General features: G+C 35.1%; 2 protein-coding genes across 2 annotated transcripts; one reads left to right on the top strand and one right to left on the bottom strand.

Moving 5' to 3' along the window:
- Positions 1-1,692: 1,692 nt before the first annotated feature.
- On the top strand, positions 1,693-2,571 carry LOC130965813 (uncharacterized). The gene has a single exon (XM_057890569.1). It carries the CDS (start codon positions 1,693-1,695, stop codon positions 2,569-2,571), a length of 879 nt encoding a protein of 292 aa, XP_057746552.1.
- Positions 2,572-6,529: 3,958 nt separating this feature from the next.
- On the bottom strand, positions 6,530-7,513 carry LOC130965812 (probable CCR4-associated factor 1 homolog 11). The gene has a single exon (XM_057890568.1). It carries the CDS (start codon positions 7,511-7,513, stop codon positions 6,530-6,532), a length of 984 nt encoding a protein of 327 aa, XP_057746551.1.
- Positions 7,514-24,642: the final 17,129 nt, after the last annotated feature.

The following is a 24,642-nucleotide window of genomic DNA, read 5'->3' as shown; positions in this document are numbered from 1 at the left end:
TTCCTCCTCCCAAAACCAACTTACCTAGTCAACAAGAACTGCTCCAGAGATCTAGAACACCCAACACATAAATATATAGAATTAGCCATAAAACAAATATTCAACTGATTCTAAACTAGCACTGTACATAATATATGTATCATGGGAAATAGTCTTTAATGTCTTCAAACCCATAATGCATCATTAGTGTTAATCTGTTAAGCGCAACTGCCCAAATAAACCATTTAATCTTTAAGGAGCTTTGGACTTCCAATGAATGTATCAAGGCAAAAAAGAATTTAGTTCAAAGAATGGGAAATTGAAAGTAAGATATCAGACTGTGAAGTACCTACTCCTTAGGGAAACCAAACATTAAGAGCTAGCTGTTACAAGGAAAGAGCTAATCTCCTTAAATACAACATCAAGCATCCCATACTACCCAATATCGGACTTTGGGCACTCCATAATACCCAAGAACCTAACACAGACACAAGAGACAAAGACCTATTACCTAGACAAGGAGACAGGATGACAAAGTTAAAGAGACCCAAGACTAGGTGATTCCTAAACATGATAAAAACTCTGGATTGAGAAGTTGTGAATAGAAGATATCTCTAAGGATGTGGAAAAGGCTAACTAAATGAGAAGTCTCACTACATAGAAAAGGATTTTGAATCTGTCTCTACATAGATGCAAATGTATGTAAAGAAGTGCCTAAGGTTAACTCAAGTTATAATTACATGAAGACTACGAGATTAGCATAGTATGATCTATACCCTCAATGTGTTGTATATTTTGTCACTATCAACATAATAACTACTTAAGCAAGTGCAATAGTTGGATTATACTTGATCAGCAGTGGATCCGTATACTATATATTAGTACAAGAGAATCCAAAACACAAAAAGTTGTTACTTGCAGTACAATGACAAAGCACACCCATCACAATGCATGGCACACAATCCCAAATCAAATGAAGAAGGATTTCTTGTAAAAAGCATCAGCATAGTCTCTACATTAAAATAAAACAAATTATGAATGTCCCACATGGTACTGCTAAAGAACTCAGTGATTTTGGTATTTGAGAGTCCTCTGGGCAGCAACTTACCATTGCTAAAGAACTCAGTCAAAAGATTGAATCAATGGAGGGTTTATTGAAGCAATTACGGAATAAAACTTAGTCCCATTCATATTTGTATCTAATTAGAATATAAGATTGTCCTTTTTCTTTATTGATATTTTTTACATAGGTCACAATTCTTTTTGTATATAGCAAAGATCATATTGCCAAGTGTTGTATAAAATAGTTAGAAATTAGGATTCTTCATTATTGTAAGAAAAATTTTGTTCGGTTGAGCCTGTTAATTATTTGCTTTTGGACTGCATTAAGTTTTTTTTTTTTTATTGTTTCAGTTTATTGTTTTAGTCAATTAGTGGTTCCTGCACTTTAGGAGAAAAGTAGTTTTTGTTATTCCACTTCCTTATCTAGTGGGTCTGTGGCAGTTTCTGTTCATCCCACTTCCTAGTTTAGTGGTGATGTGGTAGTGTCATGGATTAAAATCCTATAAATGTACTGCTTCAGTAAAGTAAAATAGTGTGATTCCCATTCCTTTTACCTACGTATTTTTCTTATATCTCTGTCCTAAATATTTCTGTTTATACCATAAACCAACAAACTGGTATCACAGCATTCTTCTTACGGGGCCTGTGAAAATGGAAGGTGAAGCAAGTCTCTCACAAATTGCTCCGCCCACCTTTGATGGAGAAAACTATGACCTTTGGGCAGTTAAAATGGAGTCTTATTTGGAGGCATTGGACCTTTGGGAAGCCGTGGAAGAGGATTACGAAGTTCCTCCGCTGCCAAACAATCCTACCATAGCTCAAATAAAATTGCACAAGGAGAAAAAAACAAGGAAGGCAAAGGCAAGATCATGTCTCTTTACTGGTGTTTCATCAATAATCTTCACCAGAATCATGACTCTCAAAACACCAAAAGCAATTTGGGACTATTTAAAGGAAGAATACGCAGGGGATGAGAGGATTCGAGGCATGCAAGTGCTCAGCTTGATGAGGAAATTCGAGATGCAGAGAATGAAAGATTCTGAGACAATCAAAGAATACTCTGACAGGTTGCTTTCTATTGCAAACAAAGTTAGATTACTCGGCACTGAATTCACTGATTCTAGAATTGTGGAAAAAATTCTAGTTACAGTGCCAGAGAGATATGAAGCATCAATAACTACTTTGGAGAATACGAAGGATCTGTCCAAAATTACCTTAGCAGGAGTGTTACATGCCTTGCAGGCCCAAGAGCAGCGAAGGCTTATGAGACAAGATCACGTGGTTGAAGGTGCTTTACCAGCCAAGCATCATGAAGTTGGAAGTAGTCAAAGCAGCCAAAGCAAAGACAAAGGTAAAAAGAAAAATTACCCACCTTGTGAGCATTGTGGCAAAATGGGTCACCCACCCTTCAGATGTTGGAGAAGACCAGACGCAAAGTGCAACAAGTGCAATCAGCTTGGACATGAAGCTGTAATTTGCAAAGGCAAATTTCAACAACATGAAGCTAATGCCAATGTTGTAGACAAATGAAGAAGATCAAATCTTTGTGGCAACATGCTTCTCAGCAAGGAGTAGTTCTGAATGCTGGCTGATTGATAGTGGTTGTACAAACCACATGACATATGATAAAACTCTTTTCAAGGATTTGAAGCCTGCTAAGTTCTCAAAAGTCAGAATTGGGAATGGTGACTATATTTCTGCAAAAGGAAAAGGAACAATTGTAATTTCAACTAGCTCAGGTATGAAAACCATTTCAGATGTTCTGTATGTGCCTGACATTGACCAAAATCTGCTTAGTGTGGGTCAATTGTTAGAAAAGGGATTTAAAGTTTTTTTCGAAAATCTACATTGTCTTATCTTTGACACTACCGGTCGGGAGATTTTAAGGGTTAAAATGAGAGGAAAAAGCTTCTCATTTGATCCAATTGTGGAGGAGCAACAGCTTACATCACCCAAGTCAGTCCCACTGAACTCTGGCATAAGCGACTTGGTCACTGTCATATTCAAAGGATGCTGAACATGAAGAGGAAAGATATGATTGAAGGTCTACCAATACTCTATGATCATTTGCCAAATTGTAATGCCTGTCAATTTGGTAAACAAAACAGAGTGTCATTTCCCAAAACAGTTTGGAGAGCCTCTCAAAAGCTGCAACTCATCCACACTGATGTGGCAGGACCTCAAAGAACTCCATCGTTACAAGGTAGTCTATACTTTATTCTTTTCATAGATGATTTTACAAGAATGTGCTGGATTTTTTTCTTGAAATTCAAGCATGAAGTGGCTGGAGTCTTTGTAAAGTTCAAGAATATGGTGGAAACTCAAAGTGGGTGCAAGATACAATTTTTAAGATCAGATAATGGGAAGGAGTACACCTCAACACAATTTAATCAATTTTGTGAAGAAGCTGGTATTGTACATCAACTCACAACCCCATACACTCCAGAGCAAAATGGAGTTAGTGAAAGGAAAAATAGATCAGTAATGGAGATGGCCAGATGCATGCTGCATGAGAAGGAATTGCCTAAAGAATTTTGGGCTGAAGCGGCCAACACAGCCGTTTTTCTTCAAAATCGACTTCCATCCAAGGCTTTGAAAGACAAAACTCCTTTTGAGGCTTGGTATGGATATAAGCCTTCACTAACCTTTCTCAAAGTGTTTGGTTGTGTTTGTTTTGCACATGTTCCACAGGTTAAGCGCGACAAGCTTGACAAGAAAGCAATTCCGGGTATTTTTGTGGGTTATAGTTCTGTTTCAAAAGCCTACAAAGTGTATCATCCTCAATCTGGAAAGTTGACTGTTTCTAGGGATGTGCATTTCAATGAAGATCAACAATGGGATTGGAAGAACCCACGAAAAACAATTGGACCTTGTAACAATATTGAAGATGATTATGGCGGAAACCAAACAACAGAGTTGTGTCAAAATGAATTAGAAGATGATCATCCCATCAGAGGCACAAGACTGCTGTCAGACATTTATCAAAGATGCAATGTAGCAGTATGCGAACCTAGTTGCTGTGAAAAAGCACTCAAGGATCCAAAATGGAAAAAGGCAATGGAGGATGAGATTTCAATGATTCAAAAAAACAACACATGGGAAAAGGTTGACAAGCCTCAAGACAGAAAAGTTATTGGAGTTAAATGGGTGTTCAGAACAAAGCTTAATGCGGATTGCTCTATCAATAAATACAAGGCCAGACTTGTAGTAAAAGGGTATGCACAAATTTTTGGTGTTGATTATTCTGACACGTTTGCACCAGTGTCCAGATTAGATACAATTAGATTGGTGTTAGCAGTTGCTGCTCAACAAGGCTGGAAAGTATTCCATTTAGATGTCAAATCAGCTTTTTTAAATGGAGTTTTACAAGAAGAGATATATGTGGAGCAGCCAGAGGGATTTGTTATGCATGGAGAGAAGATAAAGTCTATCTACTAAAAAAAGCCCTTTATGGATTAAAACAAGCACCAAGAGCTTGGTACAGTAGGATAAATGAACACCTATTGAGCATAGGCTTTGTAAAAAGCTTGTCTGAGGCCACTCTTTATGTAAACATAAGGGAAAAAATTTTCTCATAGTTTCCCTCTATGTTGATGATCTTTTAGTAACTGGAGATGATACAAGGTTGGTTGAAGAATTCAAGCAAGAAATGATGCAAGTTTTTGAAATGACTGATCTTGGTCTTATGTCTTATTTTCTTGGAATTGAGATCAAACAAAATAAGGATGATGTGTTCATATGTCAAAAAAATATGCTAAGGAAATCTTAAAAAAATTCCAGATGGAGGAGTGCAAAGCGGTTAGCACACCAATGAACCAAAAGGAAAGCTGAGCAAAGAAGATGGTGCTGATAAAGTTGATGAAGGCTATTACAGGAGCTTGATTGGATGTTTAATGTATCTCACTGCAACAAGGCCGGACATTTTGTTTGCTGTAAGTCTTCTCTCTCGATTTATGCATTGTGCTAGTGAAATGCATTTAAAGGCAGCAAGAAGGGTGAGATATATTAAAGGTACTGTTGATTATGGTGTGAAGTTTGAGAGCTGTCAAAATTTCAAGTTGAGTGGATTCTCTGATAGTGACTGGGCTGGATCCATTGATGACATGAAGAGCACTTCCGGATATTGTTTCAGTTTAGGCTCAGGAGTTTTTTTCATGGTGCACAAAGAAGCAGGAGACAGTAGCACAATCCACTGCAGAATCTGAATTCATAGCAGCAACAGCAGCTAAATCAAGTTTTGTGGCTGAAAAGATCTTATGTGATTTACATCTCCAACAGAATCACAAGACAGAAGTGTTTATCGACAACCAGGCAGCAATTGCGATTTCAAAGGATCCAGTGTGTCATGGCAAGACTAAACATTTTAACATCAAGCTCTACTTCTTAAGAGAGATGCAGCAAAATGGAGAAATAACTTTGGTTTATTGCAGGTCAGAAGATCAATTGGCAGATTTGTTTACAAAGCCACTTCCTGTCAGCAAGTTTGAGCTATTGAGGCAGAAAATTGGAGTTTGCAGATTCTAAAGCAAGGAGGAGTGTTAATTATTTGCTTTTGGACTGCATTAAGTTTTTTTTATTATTGTTTCAGTTTGTTGTTTTAGTCAATTAGTGGTTCCTGCACTTTAGGAGAAAAGTAGTTTTTGTTATTCCACTTCCTTATCTAGTGGGTATGTGGCAGTTTCTGTTCATCCCACTTCCTAGTTTAGTGGTGATGTGGTAGTGTCATGGATTAAAATCCTATAAATGTACTGCTTCAGTAAAGTAAAATAGTGTGATTCCCATTCCTTTCACCTACGTATTTTTCTTATATCTCTGTCCTAAATATTTCTGTTTATACCATAAACCAACAGAGCCGGTACTGCTGCGAAATAACAATTTTGGTAGCTTGCCTTTATCTCATGAAATTTTCTTTTGGGTGTTTTAATTTGTTCATGTGTAATACAGTATTCAGGAAATGTTTAATTAATATTTATCAAAAATTGCTGTAGATAGTGGATAGCATGTTCATTGTGTTCAGTTATATTGTGTGAATATGTGCCCTACAATAATACAGAGGACTCTAGTTTTCGGTAAGTACGTGCCAATTTTGAGTTTTGTGTCACTATAAGAAATAAAGAATATGCTGTAATACTGCACTCCTTTACTGAGTCTAGTAAGATGATGAAGCCAATAATAAAATTAACATGTTTGCTAAGACTTCGAAGGTAAATAATAATCAAAGGCAAATAATAATGAAAGTCCGTTAAAAACTGTTTCTAAACTCAAATATAAACTTGGTCACTGAAAAACAGATTTAAAGATAAAACCATGAAACAACCATTGAAGTGTTATAAAACAACTTTGTCATATCCAAAAAACAACCAATTCAAGTGTTGTAAACAGTTGTCATATCCAAAAAATAACCCGTTGATACTACTTTGTAATTCACAAACAAAATGTTGTTACATGAATAATCTGATATATGATGATTTCTTTCAACTTAAGAGTATTAAGCTTTTGCAATTTCTAACCCAAAAAATACATTAACATATTCCCTAAATCCATCCTCATTAGCCAAAAAATAAGTTTCTCTAATCTTGTGAAAGGTGTGGCAGGTGAGCAAGCTGTCAGACCCGGCCTGATGGCACTTCCCAGCAACTCGGTCCACGTGAAGTGTGTCAGCCACCTTCTCCAAACCGCCATAGAGGCCATTGCAGAACCTCATCACATGCTTCACATCATAAGCATTTCCCCCAAACAGCTCTTTTACAAGCTCCAAGAACTCCTCCAAGCTTTTCGGAAGAACACCCCAAGTCAGAATCTTCACCAAATATCCAATATCATAAGCACCATGGAATGTGACCCATGTCAGTGATTTGTTGAACAGCAGCCCAGATACTGCTGCCAACTTCGCAAAATGCAGCGAAGAAACTCCAGCCACTGCATTGCGTGCAAAGTCGATGCCCTGGCTGCGTAGGAGTGCCACAGAGTCCTTTGCGTGGATGTCACGCATGAGGTTGAAGTCTCGGAAATTGAACTGCCAGATGTAGTGAGTTCTGTTGTTGGTTCCTAGGTCAGGGAGGTTGCCGTGCTCGTCTGACAGAGTGAGTCCAAGTTGAATGATTTTGAGCGCGTCCACATTGGCCTTCATGACTTGGTAAGTTTCCTCTGGGACAAGATTCCGGTAGTTCTTGTTGCGGGGAAGGATGACTACACCGGGAAACTCAGTGTCAATGGAGACAAATCGATATTTGTCAATGAGGCTGCTTATGATTTGGAACTCGGAATCAGCGTTGTCAGCCCACACTTGCCTGATGACAACTGAACTATTGGGACTAGGCTCTAGAAGCGGCAGTCGCTCCACAAACCTTGGCTGAACAGCACAATAAAATGGCGGAAAACCAACAACCATGGGCGGTGCCATGAAAAAAGTTCTCGGTAGTTGTTGAAGTCGTTCTCGTTCATCATCGATCCTTGTCATTCTTGTATACATGGTCGTCATGCTCTTCCTGAAAAGCAACTCTGTTAAATTCTTAGAAACTGAAGAAAAAGATAGAACAAAGGAATGCAAATTGTGTGCTGTGTATGGGTGATCTGGGAATTTCTTTGGGCGGGTTCCTCTAAAGAATGCTTTGAGGCTTGGGTGGATAGGGATATGAGTAAGAAAAGAGTTTCTTGAAGTGATGTAGTTTGTGTGAAAAGGTAGGAATGAGATGATCTTCAACAATGTTATATTTGATGAAGACAGAATGAAATTTGATATAGTTGTTTTCTGTTTGTGCTTCAAACTTGGAACGGAGAGAGGGAGCAAAGAACCTTTCATGCAGGTGGACGTTGTTGTTTATGTGCTGCCTTCTACTAGTTGTTATTTAGGAATTAGGATTCTGTACGCGCGTGAAATGAAACTAAAATTTGAGAATCAATTCAAAGACAACCAAATGTGAAGATAGATTAAAGGGTGCGTTTTGGTCTTTAGTCTTTAGTGTTTACCTACGTCCTGTGTCAAAGATATGTATGATTTATAGGGGAATATATATACTTTTACTTTGAAAAAAAAATATATAAAATAAATCAGCAACACATCACTTAATAATTAAATCCTAACCTCTTATACGCCCAATCTTAATTATAAACCCATACTTAATTGAGAAATCAAACATTCGCAAGGAAGATATAGGATTTAATATGAATTTAATGAATGAATGAATGAATAATATTGAACATACATCTTATGAAATTCAAGATTCAAGACTTGGCAACTCATGTTACCGCGAGTGGTTGACTTAGAAGTCTAGAAATAAGAAGACCAACTAAATCAAGCTCCAATTGTTTAATGTGAACAATGACAACAATAAATATTTAAATTTATTAATTGCAAACGAAATCTTTTAGATTTTATAGTTAAAAGATTCATAGTTACTAGACTTGATTTGTTCTGATTTAATTTAACATAAATATAATTATTTGATCTATTCTATTATTAAAAATCATTGTGTAAAAATATTTGAGTGATTATTATTCTATTTTTTAAATTTAATTTTATTGCAAGAGATTTATGCATGATTTCTCCTAATTTTTTAAAGTGTACTAGTGTATATTTTCATACTCTGTACGTAGAGGTGGCAAACGGGCCTAAATCCGACGGGCCGGCCCGCGTAACCCACCAAAAAAGGCGGAATGGGCTGAAAAATTGGGACCGCCAAATAGCAAAAGTCCGCCTAATCCGCGACGCTTAAACCGCGGGTTTTGGCGGGGCGGGGCGGGCTTCCCCGTCCGGCGTAGTGTTCTTTTAGTGAGGGGGTATTTTTACAATTTTTTTGCCAAGACCTAACATCCTCCAACCTAATTTACTAGAGTATGAAGATAAAAATTGAGTGGTTTGGATTATGTTTATGTTACTTTGGAAACAATATTTATAATTATGTTTTAAATTATGTTTCTTTTGCTTTGGAAATAATATTTATACTTATGTTTTGGATGAAAACTTGGTTTATAATTATGTTTATTAGATATTTATAATTACAAAGATTTTAATGTTTATGAATATAAAAAATATAATTTTTTATGCCTTTAGAAATTATAAATTTATTAATATGATTGTGAAATTGTATATAGTATTTAGTAGTTAATGGTAAAAAAAGGAGCCTTGGCGGGCTTAGCCCGCCAGTCTGCTAGCCCGCAGTTAAACGGGGCGGGTTAGGATTTTAGAACTGCCTCACTAGGTGGGGCAGGGCGGATCAGCCTGCCAAAGGGTGGGCTTCTGGTGGGGCGGGGCGGAGCGGGCTTCCCCGCTTGTCACCCCTACCTGTACGGAATAATACATAAAATTATATAAAAAATTTTATTAAAAAATTAAATAATATATATAGTCATTATTATTTTAAATATTTTACAAAGTTATAATTAAAATCAAACTCTCAGAATTTTTAATGTTAAAATATTAAAAATAATTAGAATTTGTCTTAATCAATTTGAATTTGTTAAGTGATCATCTCATTTGTCCGCTTAAACAACTATTAGGAGTTAGAATCTCGCCTTGTGTATATAGCAATCCATTGGCTAGCGATAAACCCTTAATAAATGGAGTATCAATACATGGTTAGACTTGACAAGAGTTTTCGAATACGCGGGTACTCAACCCATCCATACTCAGATGGAGAGGGTAATAACTTGACCCGAGTCGGGGCAGATTTTGCTCAGGATAGGACATGGTCGGGTTTAATGTATACCCGCCTCAGATATATACATATAAACACTTTTTAGGAATTATGATTTGCCTCACATCACAGATTCAGTGGTTCATAGCTTCAGTCTATACTCTATAGCCATGCAAGATAAATTCAGCCATTCTCACCCAAAATCTTCTTCTTCTCGACTTCTTCACAAAAAATCGCATAGCTTCCGTCATCGTTGTTGCTGAGTCCATCGCTGCCTACCCCTTCACAACTCCCATCTTCCTTCACAGTCAGGGACGGACCCACGTTTAATACAGAGGGGGCATTCCCCCCACCCCCAAATTTTTTTTTTAAAAAGTTAATACTTATATACATATATACCACTTATTATATTATATTTGTTTCAAAATAAAATATAAATAGTTTTTTTTTTGTATTTTATGTTAAAAAATATTTTGTTAAACTTAACACATAATAATAATTATATTGTTAAATTTGATTTAGTATGAAAAATAAATAAATAAACTCAAAAAATAGTGATAATTAATTTTAATATATTAGTAATTAATTAATAATTAAATTAAAACCTAGTTTTCTAATTAAATATAACTTAAATTATTAGTGATTTTTTAAAAATTGTTTAAGATAAAAAAATATATTATCTATATATTAATATACTGTAATTATTTTAGTTAAAAAATTTATTTATACTATAAAAATTATAATAAGTAGATTTGACAATTAAATATGAGATAATAAAAAGTAAAATAATTATTTAAAAATATATATAAAAATATAATATTTAGTCATGTTAAAAATAAAAAAAAGTTCTTATAGATAATTTTTTCGTTATTTTAAATGTTATTCTATATGTATAAAATTATATTTTTATTATTTTAAATATTATAATAATGATTGTGTGTATATTTCTAGTTCTTATCAATATGTATTAGATAGTTCTAATTTTAAATTTTGAATATATCTAAACCAATTTGGATTGGTCAAGTGATCAACTTAGTCGTCCGCTTAAGTAAGTATTGAGGGTTCGAATTTCGTCTCGTATGTATAGCAACTCGTTGCCGGCCAATTGTAGATTCTTAAATGGAATTCAAATTTATGACGGATTAGTTCTTAACTTGTTGAGTATCGTGGGAAGCAAAAAAAAATCTATACCTAAATTTTATTATATTTTTGCCCCATTACTAAATTTTTCTGAGTCCGTCACTGTTCACCGCTCATGCCATCATCGCTGCTCATCTCGTTACCATCATTGTTGAGTTCGTCGTCACCTTTCTCTTGCCGAGTTCCTTTTCTCTAGGTAAATTTTCCTCTCTCTCTCTCTCTTTCTCTCTCTCTCTCTCTCATTGTAAGTCTGTTAAGTTCTTCTCTTCTTCTTCTACAGATTCATCACTTTGTCGCCGTCACTATGAGCCCCGACGTTGCCGTTGTATTTTAATCTGAGTCTGTCACCGAATAAAATAGAATTTTCATTCAAGTTAAAAATAGACATGCATGAGATAATTTTCGCATGTAATTTCTGAATTTTCTCATCCAAATTTGATCTATGTGGTTGAGTATTTTAGTATGGGATCATCGTGGTTTTGTTGCGACACTAATGTGATAAAAGTTTTGGTAATTTTATAACTAATATATGAGATAGATCAGATTATTAAAGTAATAACAGAAATAACGTTCAGATTTGCGCGTAAAATTTATAAGAGGTGATTATTTCAAAAAAATTTATATTTATAACCCAAGTAGAGGATTGTTAGAAAATTATTATTTCTTAATATATTTATGGACAATACATATATTAATTATAATCGCAAATTAAGTAATTTCTCATTAAATGACTTATATAACGGTGATCTCATTTATTGTCATAAATGTTGAATTAAATAAGTCATTATTATTTTTGATTTGGATAAATGAGATTATAATCATAGATACTATTTTTATTTGATTTTTAGGATTTAATGAGTGTCACACTCAAATATAAATAATAACTTCAGGATTTTGGTTTCCAACACATCAAACTCGCCTTCGTAACTCTTTTCCCATATAAAATTATGATTCAGCCCTATCAGAAATACAGAAAGTTTTGGTTGATGAAGATCAAAGAATCACAAGAGGCAAGCTCTTTGATCTTAATCATATTCTCGAATGAAGAGACGCTTTCGCGCTCTTAGTTATATTTTTTAATGATTTAACATGATTGATTTTGAGGTTGAGAAATCCTAAAATTTTCAGCTAAAATAAAAATTTTATTCAATCAAATTATAATAAATAATTTTATTGAATTAAATTATATTAATGTAATCATTGGATGACAAAGAATGCTAAAAAAATAAATAACATTTTAAGAGTATAGAAATATTAAATTGTCATTTTTATTTATTTTTTTAATCAACAATAATAAATATCTTAAATTAATTAATTTTTTTCAAAAATTATACATCTAAAATCATTTTATTTTTTCAAAAATCTTTTGAAAATACAATGGTTCAATGAGGTTGACTATTGAGAATTGAATATAACATCTTTAAATTCGTATTTTCAACAAAAAGATGTACTTAGTTCTATCCATCCTAAATAATTCTATATTCACTATTACTTATCCATCTAAATAATTCTAACATCGATAGAATATTACTTTTAGATGCAAAAAATTGAAAATATATTTATTCTATTTCAAAAATTAATATTCATATTTAACTTAGAATTTCAACAAATATGACAAAAAATATTATATTTTTTAGTTAAAAAATTAAAGTAAAATATCTATAAATATATTTTTGTGCTTTAGCTTTAGATTTTTCAAAAAAAATTTGGCAAGTTAATGGAATCAAATTATATTTCTATAACATATATAAGAATGTATATTACACAAATAAAAAAAATTAGGTATAGTAAGAACAAATACATAAATTAAAATAAAATTTAAAAAAATAAGAATCAATAAAATATTGAAGAAAAGAAATATAAGTAGAAGAGAAACGAAATTATTAGACGGAAGAGAAATAATTTAATAAATTTTATGTGTATATAAAAGAAGAATAAAAAGAAGATATACAGTCCCTTATTTAATTTAGCATGATTTATGGGAATAAATACATAGAATAAGAGAATAAAAAATAATAATAAAAAGAAGTTAAATATCTGAATTAATATCAAAAAATAAAAAATAATAAAATAATGATAATCTATCATAATCTTAATCTCTTAATATAATTAATTAATAACAATATAATTAGTCTACCATAATCTTAATCTAATATTTTAATATAATTAATTTTAATTAAATAATTAAATAAATTGAATATAAATATGTCTAATCTAATCGTATAAAGAAATAATAAATTTTCTACAATTAGACATATTATATATATATATAAATATATATATATATATATTGGGAATAAAATATCATTTTAAAATGAGATTATTATTATTATTGATGACATATAAATATTAAAATTATATTAATATATTAATAGAAATATATTATTATAATAAAAAGTTGCAAGAATTAAAATAACTAAAATAAGAAAGAGATGATTAATCAGATTAAATAAATTAAAAAATTTTACTGAACAAAGTAAATGTCACAATAATTATATTACTAATTGAGAAAATAATAATTTAATCAATTTAAATTTTTATTGAAAATAGACAATTAAATATCATCAATGAATAAAAATAAATAGGATATAATACATTAAAAATTAATTTTGGTAGTATAAATAATAAAATTAAATTATTATATACAATCTTTACTTTTTACCTTATTATGATTGAAGTTAACATTAATGGTAAAAAAACTAATTTTAAATAGTCTTAATTTATATTTTACAACATAATTAAAGCACAATTCATAATTTTTTATTTTGTGATTAATCAACATTTTTTAATTTTTTTGGTTAAGTCTTCTATATTTTATGATTGATAAATTTTTTCTATAAAATACAAATTTTTGATGAATTATTACAATTATAATTAATTAAAAAAATCAAGAAAAAATTATAAAAAATCAAATAAAAGATAAAAAATAGAGTAAATATTTATTTTGAAACTAAAAATTTGTTAATTGTGCTAGAAATTCTAAAAATTTGTATCTTATTATATAATCAATTTTGTTACTTGCTTTAACTTTATTATTCATTTATTGTATCTAAAAAGTATATAATGTCACCCTTATTTTAAAAAAGATGAAACTCTTCAAATATACGGTGTAATATATAATTTAAGAACAATAAAATAAAAATATCTAGAATTTTATAATAGAATTTGAAATTTTCAATGACGATAATACAAAGTGTTTAAATCGTCCAAATGGATTCAATTGTTATCCTTTACACATCTTATTTAAATTTGAATTTTAAAATTTAATTTGTATCTTTTTTTTCCTAATATAAATTATTTTTGACAAAAAATAGAGAAAAAAATTATTAGACCAAAAAATATCCTATTAAAAAATTATTATAAGGAGATTTGTAATTAGAAAAGAATAGAATAAAAGTATTAATAATAATTAAGAAAAAGAAACGAAGCTTGTATTAAAGAATGTTAAAAAAGAAATAATAAAGTTCATATTCATAATAATAATGCTGAGGAATGATGTTGCTGCTTTAGGCTTCTAACCTTCGTTTTTGGCCATCTTTTTTTCTTTTTTTTTTTTTGCTTTTTTTAATTATCAAGTCATAAAAAAATAAAGAACAATTCAAGAAAACGAAAACAGTAAGATCAATAGTAACTATACAAATCAAAATACATAGGAGAAAAATAAACTATTATATGATAGAATTAACATGAGTATATTTCATCATTAAATAAACAAAGTTAACGCACAACAAAATTACATATAAAGAGAAAAAAAAAAGAAAAAAAATTAAAATATCTAAAGTGATAAAAAGATTATTTTATAGAAGACTATAAAGTAATGAACTTCTAACTAAATTAAATTGTATTTATTATTATTAAAAAGGGTAAGTTATTCACCGACCCTCTTTAGAAGAGGTCGGACTCAACACAGACTTCTTTCCAAAGAAGTCGGGCTCAAGAGATAGCTGGCAGATAACACTTATTGAAATAAGTAACTGCCCCTAAAATCTCTCAACCCACTTCTAGAAGCCATATCCCAACAATTCCTAGATAAAAGGGACGGTTATCCACCTAAAAAGGTGGCACTACTCCAACGGTGGTTATTGGATCACCACTATAAATACCCTGACACCCCTCAGGTATCTCTAAGTTCCAATACATTCTAAACCTGCTTAACCCCATGCTGACTTAGGCATCAGAGTGTCTTTGCAGGTACCACCCCCATTCTCTCTCACACACAAGTCGGAAGGAGGCTCCCAGACGTAAACCAAGTCGGAGACCACCCTCTTCCAGCGCTTGGGCCTCACCAACAAGCCCAACCACCGTTCGGTTCTAGGTAAGCCCCGGAACATTGGCGCCGTTGTCGGGGACCTGGAGCTCAACTCTTGATAATGGCGGATGATCAATAACATAGTCAGACAACCACTCGACATGAATAAGATGCAAGCATGTTAAAAAGAAGCTGGAATACAGTTTCTATGGATACCAGAAATCCCGTAAAAACTTCTCCCAATGGGCAGAGGATATCAAATAGGGATGATGATTCTACTTCTACAGTTAAATTGGATTAAAAGAGAAGAAAGCACCGTCCCAAGGCCATTGTAGAAAGCAAACCAAGATGAACTCGAAAGCCAATTGAATAAAAGAATTTTCAATTCAGAAAATTCAATTGGCAAAAGAAGTTACGTGAAAAAAAAAGACGAACTCGAAAGCTAATTGAATAAAAGAATTTTCAATTCAGAAAATTCAATTGGCAAAAGAAGTTACGTGAAAAAAAAAAGACGAACTCAAAAGCCAATTGAATAAAAGAATTTTCAATTCAGAAAATTCAATTGGCAAAAGAAGTTACTTGAAAAAAAATGAACTCGAAAGCCAATTGAATAAAAGAATTTTCAATTCAGAAAATTCAATTGGCAAAAGAAGTTACGTGAAGAAAAAAAAAGAGGAAAATGGAACGTGACTAATCCCAACCTCTTCTTGAAATAGGATGGACAATGACATCTGTGCCAACTTACAATCTCGGAAAAATCCATGATACCCACTCATGAAATGGAACAGTTGCATGTTCCAAATACACAGCATCAGCCAATTTGAACGCAACCCAATCCGACAACGGAGTGATGAATCCAGTTTTTTCTTCAGTGGATTCACCTGTCAACAACAGTGAATACACAAAGAATTCTCATGGTACATCTTTCGTTGGTTGCTCACAAATTACATCACTGCCAATGAATATGGAAAGAAATATTCCTGTGGTAGAATTTGATGTTGTTTGCACACCAATAAAGATGGATGTCTTCCAGGAAGAAAACTGGAATCCGATCCAAAGAAAAAAGAAAGTCGGGGTGACAAAGGCCCAGTCTTCATTGGAGGGAATGATGGTCAGACTTTTCTTCAAAGGTCGGATGAGCTGGGAGCTCACAAAGAAAATCCGACCTCTTTTAGAGAGCTCACGAATAAAAGTCCGACCTCTTTTAAAGGTCAGACTTTACAACAAGGTCAGATGAGTTGGGAGCTCACCAAAGAAAATCCGACCTCTTTTAGAGAGCTCATGAAGAAAAGTCCGACCTCTTTTTAAAGGTTAGACTTTACAATAAGGTCGGATGAGTTGGGAGCTCACCAAAGAAAATCCGACCTCTTTTAGAGAGCTCATGAAGAAAAGTCCGATATCTTTTTAAAGGTCTTTACAACAAGGTCGGATGAGCTGGGAGCTCACAAAGAAAGTCCGACTCTTTTAGATCCACGAAGAAAGTCCGACCTCTTTTAAAGGTTAGACCTACAATGAGGTCTAAACCTCATTGCTCAGAAGAATCCGACCTCTTTAGATCCGACAAGGAAAAAATCCGACCTCATTTTGGAGTCTGTAAAAAAATCCGACCTCTTTCACGATCAACTCTACAATGAGGTCAAAAACCTCGAAGAATATCAGAAAGAGATTCCGACTTCTTTTAAAGATCAGAGTCTACAATGAGGTCGAAAACCTCCAAGCTTAGAAAGAAAGTCCGACCTCTTTCCAAGCTTAGAAAGAAAAATCCGACCTCTTCTAAAGATCCAAGCTTTTGAAGATAATTGACCTCCTGAGGATTCAAGTTACAAATAAAAATCCGACTTCCTTTAAGAGCTTACAAAGAAAAGTCCGACTTCTTTCTTGAGGTACAACTTCGAGAACCAGATCCCAAGCATAAATGGCCATGAGAAGGTCATACAAAGAAATTTCTCAACTGACAACCTCGTCTTGATCCAAAATGACATCGGACCAAAAGCGGACGAAGAAAAGCCAACACCAAAATGAAAAGATCCAACAAAGTCACTTAAGACTTGAAAAAGAACTACTACAACAACTCAACTACTCGAAAACAATCTACCTAGATTATGCCATGTTACAACAAAAGGGATACTACAGCTAGAAAGCGCACCTTACTCCTTAATGCACACTTTTTCTGACTTGAAGTGATGAGATCCAAAGTGGCGTAAGAAGTTATAAATGCAAATCGTGGTCCGACCTCATTAAGCCACTTGTACTAAATCAAACTGGCAAGGGGCAAAGCCTAAAACGAATTGCACAAATAACTTAAGGACAACGTGATCATAATCAAACATCGACACGAAGAGGATGTAAACCCGACGTCACAACAATTTGTTTAAAACAAATTGAGAAAGGATGGCGATTTATAAGAATGCCTCCTCAAGCCAAGAGATAAGTATCCGACCTTACTAAGTTGACACAACAAGTATAAAACAAGTTACCCGACCTCCCAAAAAGAGAGTCCAAAATAATTTGTAAAAGTCACATAGCAACAAATAGTAAGATTCAAGAATGGCATGATTGAATACTCGAGTCCGACTTTCTGAAGCTCGACCTTGAGTAGGGGCACTGGCTTATCATGAAAGCTAAGTCCAAAATTATTAAAAACTAAAGACAACATTCTACAATGATTCTAGAGCACGAAAGAAGAACATGACCCCCTTCCAGAAACCTGAGAGCAAACTCAGATAAGGAAAGAGCTCTTGAGACAAAGGATGGCTACGAGATTCGCCGCAAAAGACCTCATCTTGATAAGAAAAAATATCAGGCTACTGAGTTCGGGCGAATGAAAGCTGACAACAAAAAGGATAGGACCCTATAAGATTACTGAGATCTTAGGAAAAGGTTATTACAAGGTGACCGACTTAAACAGCACCGAGCTACCAAGGTCGTGGCATGCTTGTAACATGAAAAGGTACTATAGCTAAAAGCGAACTCTACTCCCTGATGTACTCTTTTCCACTTCATGATTTTTTTCCAAAAATTAAAGGATTTTTTCTGAAGAAGGGTTTTTTAATGAGACATCATAGTAGAGACTAAGGGATCATAGATAGTGAAAAACCCTTAGTAGCAGTAAAAGTACCTTCGCAAATAAATAAAGATCTTTTATCTCTTATAAATTCCTTCTCGTTTTTCTTTCTTTCTACGAAACTCGCCGACTTAAGCTCGACAAAGCGTGAAAATCCCATGAACCGACCTAGATGGTCGTCAGGATAAAACGACGGGTACAAGTTGGGTAAAGAGGTTATAAAGTCGATCGTAATAAACTCGGAAATTATCTGACTTACAAGTCGGGAAAACCGAGAAAAAAGGAAACGCATCGCAAAAATAACATAAATCATAAGAGCTCAATAAATCAAAAATTGAGTATAAGGAATACCAAAAAGAGATCAGAAAACCTATTGAAAGCACTAAGGCAAAAGGCTGTCCCGAGTTGTTAAGGAAAACTTAACTTAAAGAAAGGGACAGTCAGCCAAGAAAAAGGTTTTTCAAAACAAAGATAAAAAAGATTTTTTCTAAGATTACTGAAATCTTAGAAAAGGGCTACTACAAAGTGTCTAACTTCGAGGGTGAAAAACTACCCAGGTCGCAACACACCTCCAACATAAGGAGATAAAACAATTCCTTATGAAAATTGATTTTCTACAATTAACACACACCAATTGAAGCTCGATAAACCGCGAAAATCACGGGCCGATCATATAGAAATCGCCTGGATGAAGCGACGAGGAACCAATTGGTGGAAAGAAGTTACATATGCGAATTGGAAAGAAAACACCTCGAAACAGCTCGGGCCAAACGGGTTAAAAAAGTTGTGTTTAGAACAAGTCGCAAAAGTAACTTAACTAAATATGCCCCTTGAGGCATAAATACGATCTAACAACTCGATCCACACGGATAACAAATGGATCGTACAAATCTCAAGCCCACAATCTCATCTCTACAAGTTCTAAAAATAAACGACCTAGTCGTATAAAATGGAACACTTTCACAAAACAAGTTGTTCCAAGAAAACTCGTTCTAGCATTCACAACAACATAAGGATAACTTGGATTAAACGAGTTATGCCAGTCAACATATTTTCAACGAAATTGTGTTAAGCACAAGTCGTGTCTATAAAAGCAAAGCTTAAAAGTGATTTGTATCAAAATGAATCACTTCAACCAAACGACTCGTATAGAAACGAGTTAAAAAGGAAGGATTGTAAACGTTTTTGAACAAAATCGAAACGTAAAAACTATCCTCCAAAACAACTTGGATAAACCAAGTTGTATCATACATAAGGACGACAACCTTGTAAAAACTAGAAAGGGGAGAGAATAAGCATATAATCCCTTCACCTAAGGCGCCAATTTATGCTCGACAAAGCGCAAAAATCACGAGCTGGCCTTTTCAATGGTCGCTCGGATAAAGCGACGAGGTATAAATTGGTGTCCAATGGTTATAATACGGCTTGATGATTTAAAACAACTCAAGCCCATGAGTTGAACAAAATCGAGTAAAAAATAACCATATGATCTAAGTAATTTGTATTAAAATAATGCGCAAAACAACTTGATATATAACGAGTTGTGCTCAAAAAGTGACTTGTATAAAAACAAGTCATTTATAAAAACTCAGAATGAATGAGTTCAACAAAAAAAGGCTTCATTTGAAAATCCTTTCTACTTGATTGCTCGAGTCCGACTTCATAAAACTCAACCTCGAGCAGGGGCACAATGGATAAAGCAACAAAATCTGATGGTTATAAAGATGATCTGATACTTTAAAAGGACTCAAAATAAACAATTTGTACTTGAAACAAGTTGTAAAGTCCTAAAAATAGCTCGAATTTAAATGAGTGGTATGAAATTAGATCAAGAAATAGCCACGTTTTAATTAAACGATTTGAAATAAAGCAAATCGTAAAACCTTAAAACTACTCGTATCAAACAAGCTAGACGAGGTTATACTAAAAAATAATTACAAGTCTCAAAACAAGTGATTTGTATTAAAACAAGTCATGCATCCTCAAAACAACTCGAATTGAACGAGTTGTACCAATCAGTCTTAGAAAAAAGACTTGGCCAAAAACAAGTCATTTAAAGAGGGAAAAGTATTTATAGCACGCCAGGGGCATAAGGGTAAATTGACGCGATCATTAAAGAAACGCGCTGTTACCAATGTAACTGCTCCCATGTGTAAATGCGAAAACCCCAACAGACGCGACGTTTGATTAGACTTGGCGGTTAAGAAATTTAAAATCACGTCAGTTTTAAAAATCACGTCAGCTACAGACCAAGTTCAATACTCGAATCCAACTCATAAGCAAAAGAGATTGGACTCGAGTAGGGGCACTGTTCCTACACTGACCCAACACTAAGGCTCAGGTCCAAATACACCAAAAGGCCCAATCCAAAGATTGGCCTTCGTTATTCACCGACCTCTTTAGAAGAGGTCGGACTCAACACAGACTTCTTTCCAAAGAAGTCGGGCTCAAGAGATAGTTGGCAGATAACACTTATTGAAATAAGTAACTGCCCCTAAAATCTCTCAACCCACTTCTAGAAGCCATATCCCAACAATCCCTAGATAAAAGGGACGGTTATCCACCTAAAAAGGTGTGGCACTACTCCAACGGTGGTTATTGGATCACCACTATAAATACCCTGACACCCCTCAGGTATCTCTAAGTTCTAATACATTCTAAACCTGCTTAACCCCATGCTGACTTAGGCATCGGAGTGTCTTTGCAGGTACCACCCCCATTCTCTCTCACACACAACTCGGAAGGAGGCTCCCAGACGTAAACCAAGTCGGAGACCACCCTCTTCCAGCACTTGGGCCTCACCAACAAGCCCAACCACCGTCCGGTTCTAGGTAAGCCCCGAAACAACAATATATAAAGATATTTATATGTGCTAAGAGAATTGAAATAATAAAGACGTAATATCCTATAATAAATATTCAGATATGTTAAATAATGCTAATTGATCTAATTGATCCTAACTATACTCTAACAATTATATTCAATAAATTGATATACATAATAATAATATTAAATTGTGTGATACTTAAATATCTAAACAAATCAATTAGTTGATATAATTAATCCACCGTAATGAATTATATTTTATGAGTTAAAAGAAATAAATTATGAAACATTCTAAGAAGCATGCCACGTCAACTTTATCATTAAGTTCGAAAATTCGATTTTTATATAATAGATTATATTAGATTAGATTAGATAGAATAGATAGATATCTCATTATTTGATATTTTAACTTATCTATTATATATTTTTGTTTTATATTTACCACTTGTTACGGTGGGTAACCGGAGATTAATAGAATGGATGGCGTTGGTTGGCCCAATCGTCTGCGGAGGGTGGCTTTCGAGTAGGTTCGCTCGCTGGAACCTCCTTCCGACTTGTGTACGTGAGTGAATGGGGGGTGGTACCTGCAAAGACACTCCGATGCCTAAGTCAGCAAGGGGTTAAGCAGGTTTGGAATGTATTGGGACTTAGAGATACCTGAGGGGTGTCAGTGTATTTATAGCGGTGAGCCAATAACCACCGTTGGAGTAGTGCCATATTTTTAGGGTGTTAACCGTCCCATTATCTTAGGGAGGTTAAGATATGGCTCGATAAAGTAGTTGGGGAGATTTTAGGGGCAGTTACTCATTTGAATGAGTGCTTATCTGCTAGTTATTCTCCGTTCCGACTTCTTTAGAGTAAGTCGTAGTTAACACCGACTTCTTAGTATGAAGGTCGGTGCTCAGCAAGGCTCAGTCCTTTGGACTAGGCCTTTTATTTGGACCTGGGCCTTTATTATTGGGCCAGGGTATGAACAGTGCCCCTACTTGAGCCCAAGATCTCTATAAGACTTGGGTTCGAGTATTTTACTCGGGGTCGTAGTCGATTTGTTGGAGGACTGACGTGATTTTCTGAAACCGACGTGACTTTTCCGCGTCTTTTTGGTTCTGACAGTTACGTTTAATCAAGCGTCGTGTCCGTTAGGGATGTGCGTAGACTTTGGTAACGGTGCATTCTCATTAATGACTGCCCCGTTTTTACCATTATGCCCCTTAGCATGTTTATAAATACTTTCCCTCTCTTTCATTTTTTCGTTTCTGCAATTTTTCAAATTTCTTCTTTCTTTGTTCTTCATTCATTCGTGCTGCATTCTTGTGTTTCGGAGACTTCTGCTTCTTCCAACCTTCATTTTCAGAAAGAGGTTAGTTTCTTTTTCTCTTTCGTATCTTTCGTATGCCTTTACTTTGTAGATAAGTAGGTTTGTAGACTTTTGCTTGGTTCCTTTTTCTCCCCTCTAGAGACCTTTGTTTTTGATTTTTTCTTTTCTTTTTCCCTTTGTAGGTTTCCTCATTTTTCCTTAGAAAAAGAAAATGGTCTCCATAGATTGGGTCGATGTTACTGTTCTAGGGGAGGAGCCGTTGGTTGATGCGGAGTTTATTACTCACCTTCGCACTCACCACCGGCTCTGTACTTCGGATGAGGATGAGCCTAAGTATGAATTGCTTATCCCAGGTTCAGAGGACCGAGTTTGCCATGGGAGGGCCAACGAAACGGCTCCTCATTTCTTCTTTATGTATGAGTGCATGATCACCCGTCTGGGCATCTTTCTACCCTTTTCAGATTTTGAGATGTCTGTTTTGCAGCATTGTCGGGTTGCCCCTACCCAGCTTCACCCCAACTCTTGGGGTTTCTTGAAAATTTATCAATTTATTAGCCATGCTCTGGAGTTCCCGACCTCTCTGAAAATCTTTTTCCATCTTTTTCACATGACCAAGCCCTTTAGTGGGCTAAACAATAAACAACAATGGGTTTCCTTCTGAGCCATACAATGTCGGAGAATTTTTACCCTTTTTGACGAGTCCTTCCATGACTTTAAAAATTACTTTTTCAAAGTGCAAGCTGTAGAGGGTCACCACCCCTTTTTTCTGGATGATAATTCCTCTCCTCGCTTTCCTTTATACTGGCTGGAGGCTTCTCCTTGTGAGAAATATAGTCTGGATGACCTGGATGAAGTAGAGGCTGCCATTGTGGGGTTCCTCCGAGAAGTGTAGGGGAGGACCCCATATTTGGATACTAAAAAGTTTCTTCAAGGGTCTCCGACTTTTATCCAAGCACAACTAGGTAGCTTTCTCTTGTCAGTTAGATTCCCGACTTGTTAGCTGATCTTTCCGACTTGTTTAATTCCTTAGCTATCGTTTTCTTTTTCAGAAATGGCGAAGACGAATGCTCAGGAATCTTACCAGAGAGTTCAGGAGGCCAAAGCCAAGTCTCGCGCCCGGACCGGTGGTGCCAGGGTTATCTCTCCTCCTCCTCCTCCTCGGAACGTTGGGACTCTTTCCAAGCCCATTGTGATTTCTTCTTCAGCTCCCTCTCAGCCGCCCCCCGTTGTCCGACCTTCCCCTGATCCAAAGAAGCGCAAGACCTTAGAGTCTGGTTCTTCTGGTGAGGTTAAGGCGGATGCTCTTACATTCGTCCGAAAGAATATCTATCCTCATGCTCGTATAAGCATGGATGATATGTCCGTTCGGAGCCACCTTACCACTATGATTGAGGAGAGTCTTAAGGCGGCGGGGGTCTGCGGCAAACTCTTGGATATTTTTGAGAAGGCTCCTCTCAGCTCTTTGGGGATGACCTCGAGGGTCGAGGAGCTGGAAGGAAGGCTTCGTTCATACCAAGAGCATGAGGGAGAGTTGAAGAAGGAAATCGCCAAGCTGAAGGAGGAGAGAGATACCCTCCGGGAGAAAGGGAAGGTTTTGCAGGCCCAATGCAACATGGAGATGGATTTGAGGAAAACAGCACAGGCCAGCTATCAAAGTTTATTCAATGATCTTGTGTCTGTGAAGAATGACCTGTTGAATTCTCGGAAGGCATACGATGAGTTGGAAGACTCTATTGCCGATGGCGCCGAGGAGTCTTGGAGGATTTTCCTGGAACAAGTCAGAGTTATTGCTCCCGACTTGGATCTTTCTCCTTTACATCCTGACAAAGTTGTTATCAACGGGGCCATAGTTGATCCTCCTGTCCCTGTGATCATTTCTGAATCAGAGTTGAAGACTCGAGGGCAAAGGATCATTGAGTCTCCTCCTCATGGAAAGGATGCTCCGAGTTCTTCAGTAGTTCCTCCCATTTCCTCCTCATCTCCCATGGATGCCTCTGGTGGCGCTCCTCCTGACTCCGGTGGTGGTAATCCGTCTACTCTTCTTCCCAAAAAAATGATTCGTGGCTATTTGAGGGCCCGGCCTGTGGGCTCCCCATTTTTAAACTCTTTTATTTATTTTTGGTTGGTTGTGTGGTTTGAACAATTTCCTTTGGCCTTTTAAGGCCGTAAACAAAATATTTAAAAAATACCCTTTTTAATAAGGGTTTTTAAGTTAACAAAATGAATACCCTTTTTTGGATAAGGGTTTAGATTACCTTATGCGTGTATGCTTTTTTGATTTTTCAAAGTCCCCTTGATCTTTTCCTAAAAACCTTTCGCTTAGGCTTGTTTGTTTTTCTGAGCCTTTTGTTTAAGGACTTTTAGGACA

The sequence above is a fragment of the Arachis stenosperma genome, chromosome 3 (assembly GCF_014773155.1).
Source record: "Arachis stenosperma cultivar V10309 chromosome 3, arast.V10309.gnm1.PFL2, whole genome shotgun sequence".
In the NCBI taxonomy this organism is placed as follows: domain Eukaryota; kingdom Viridiplantae; phylum Streptophyta; class Magnoliopsida; order Fabales; family Fabaceae; genus Arachis; species Arachis stenosperma.
The sequence above is the reverse complement of the archived record's forward strand: the minus strand, read 5'-3'. Positions and strand labels throughout refer to the sequence as shown.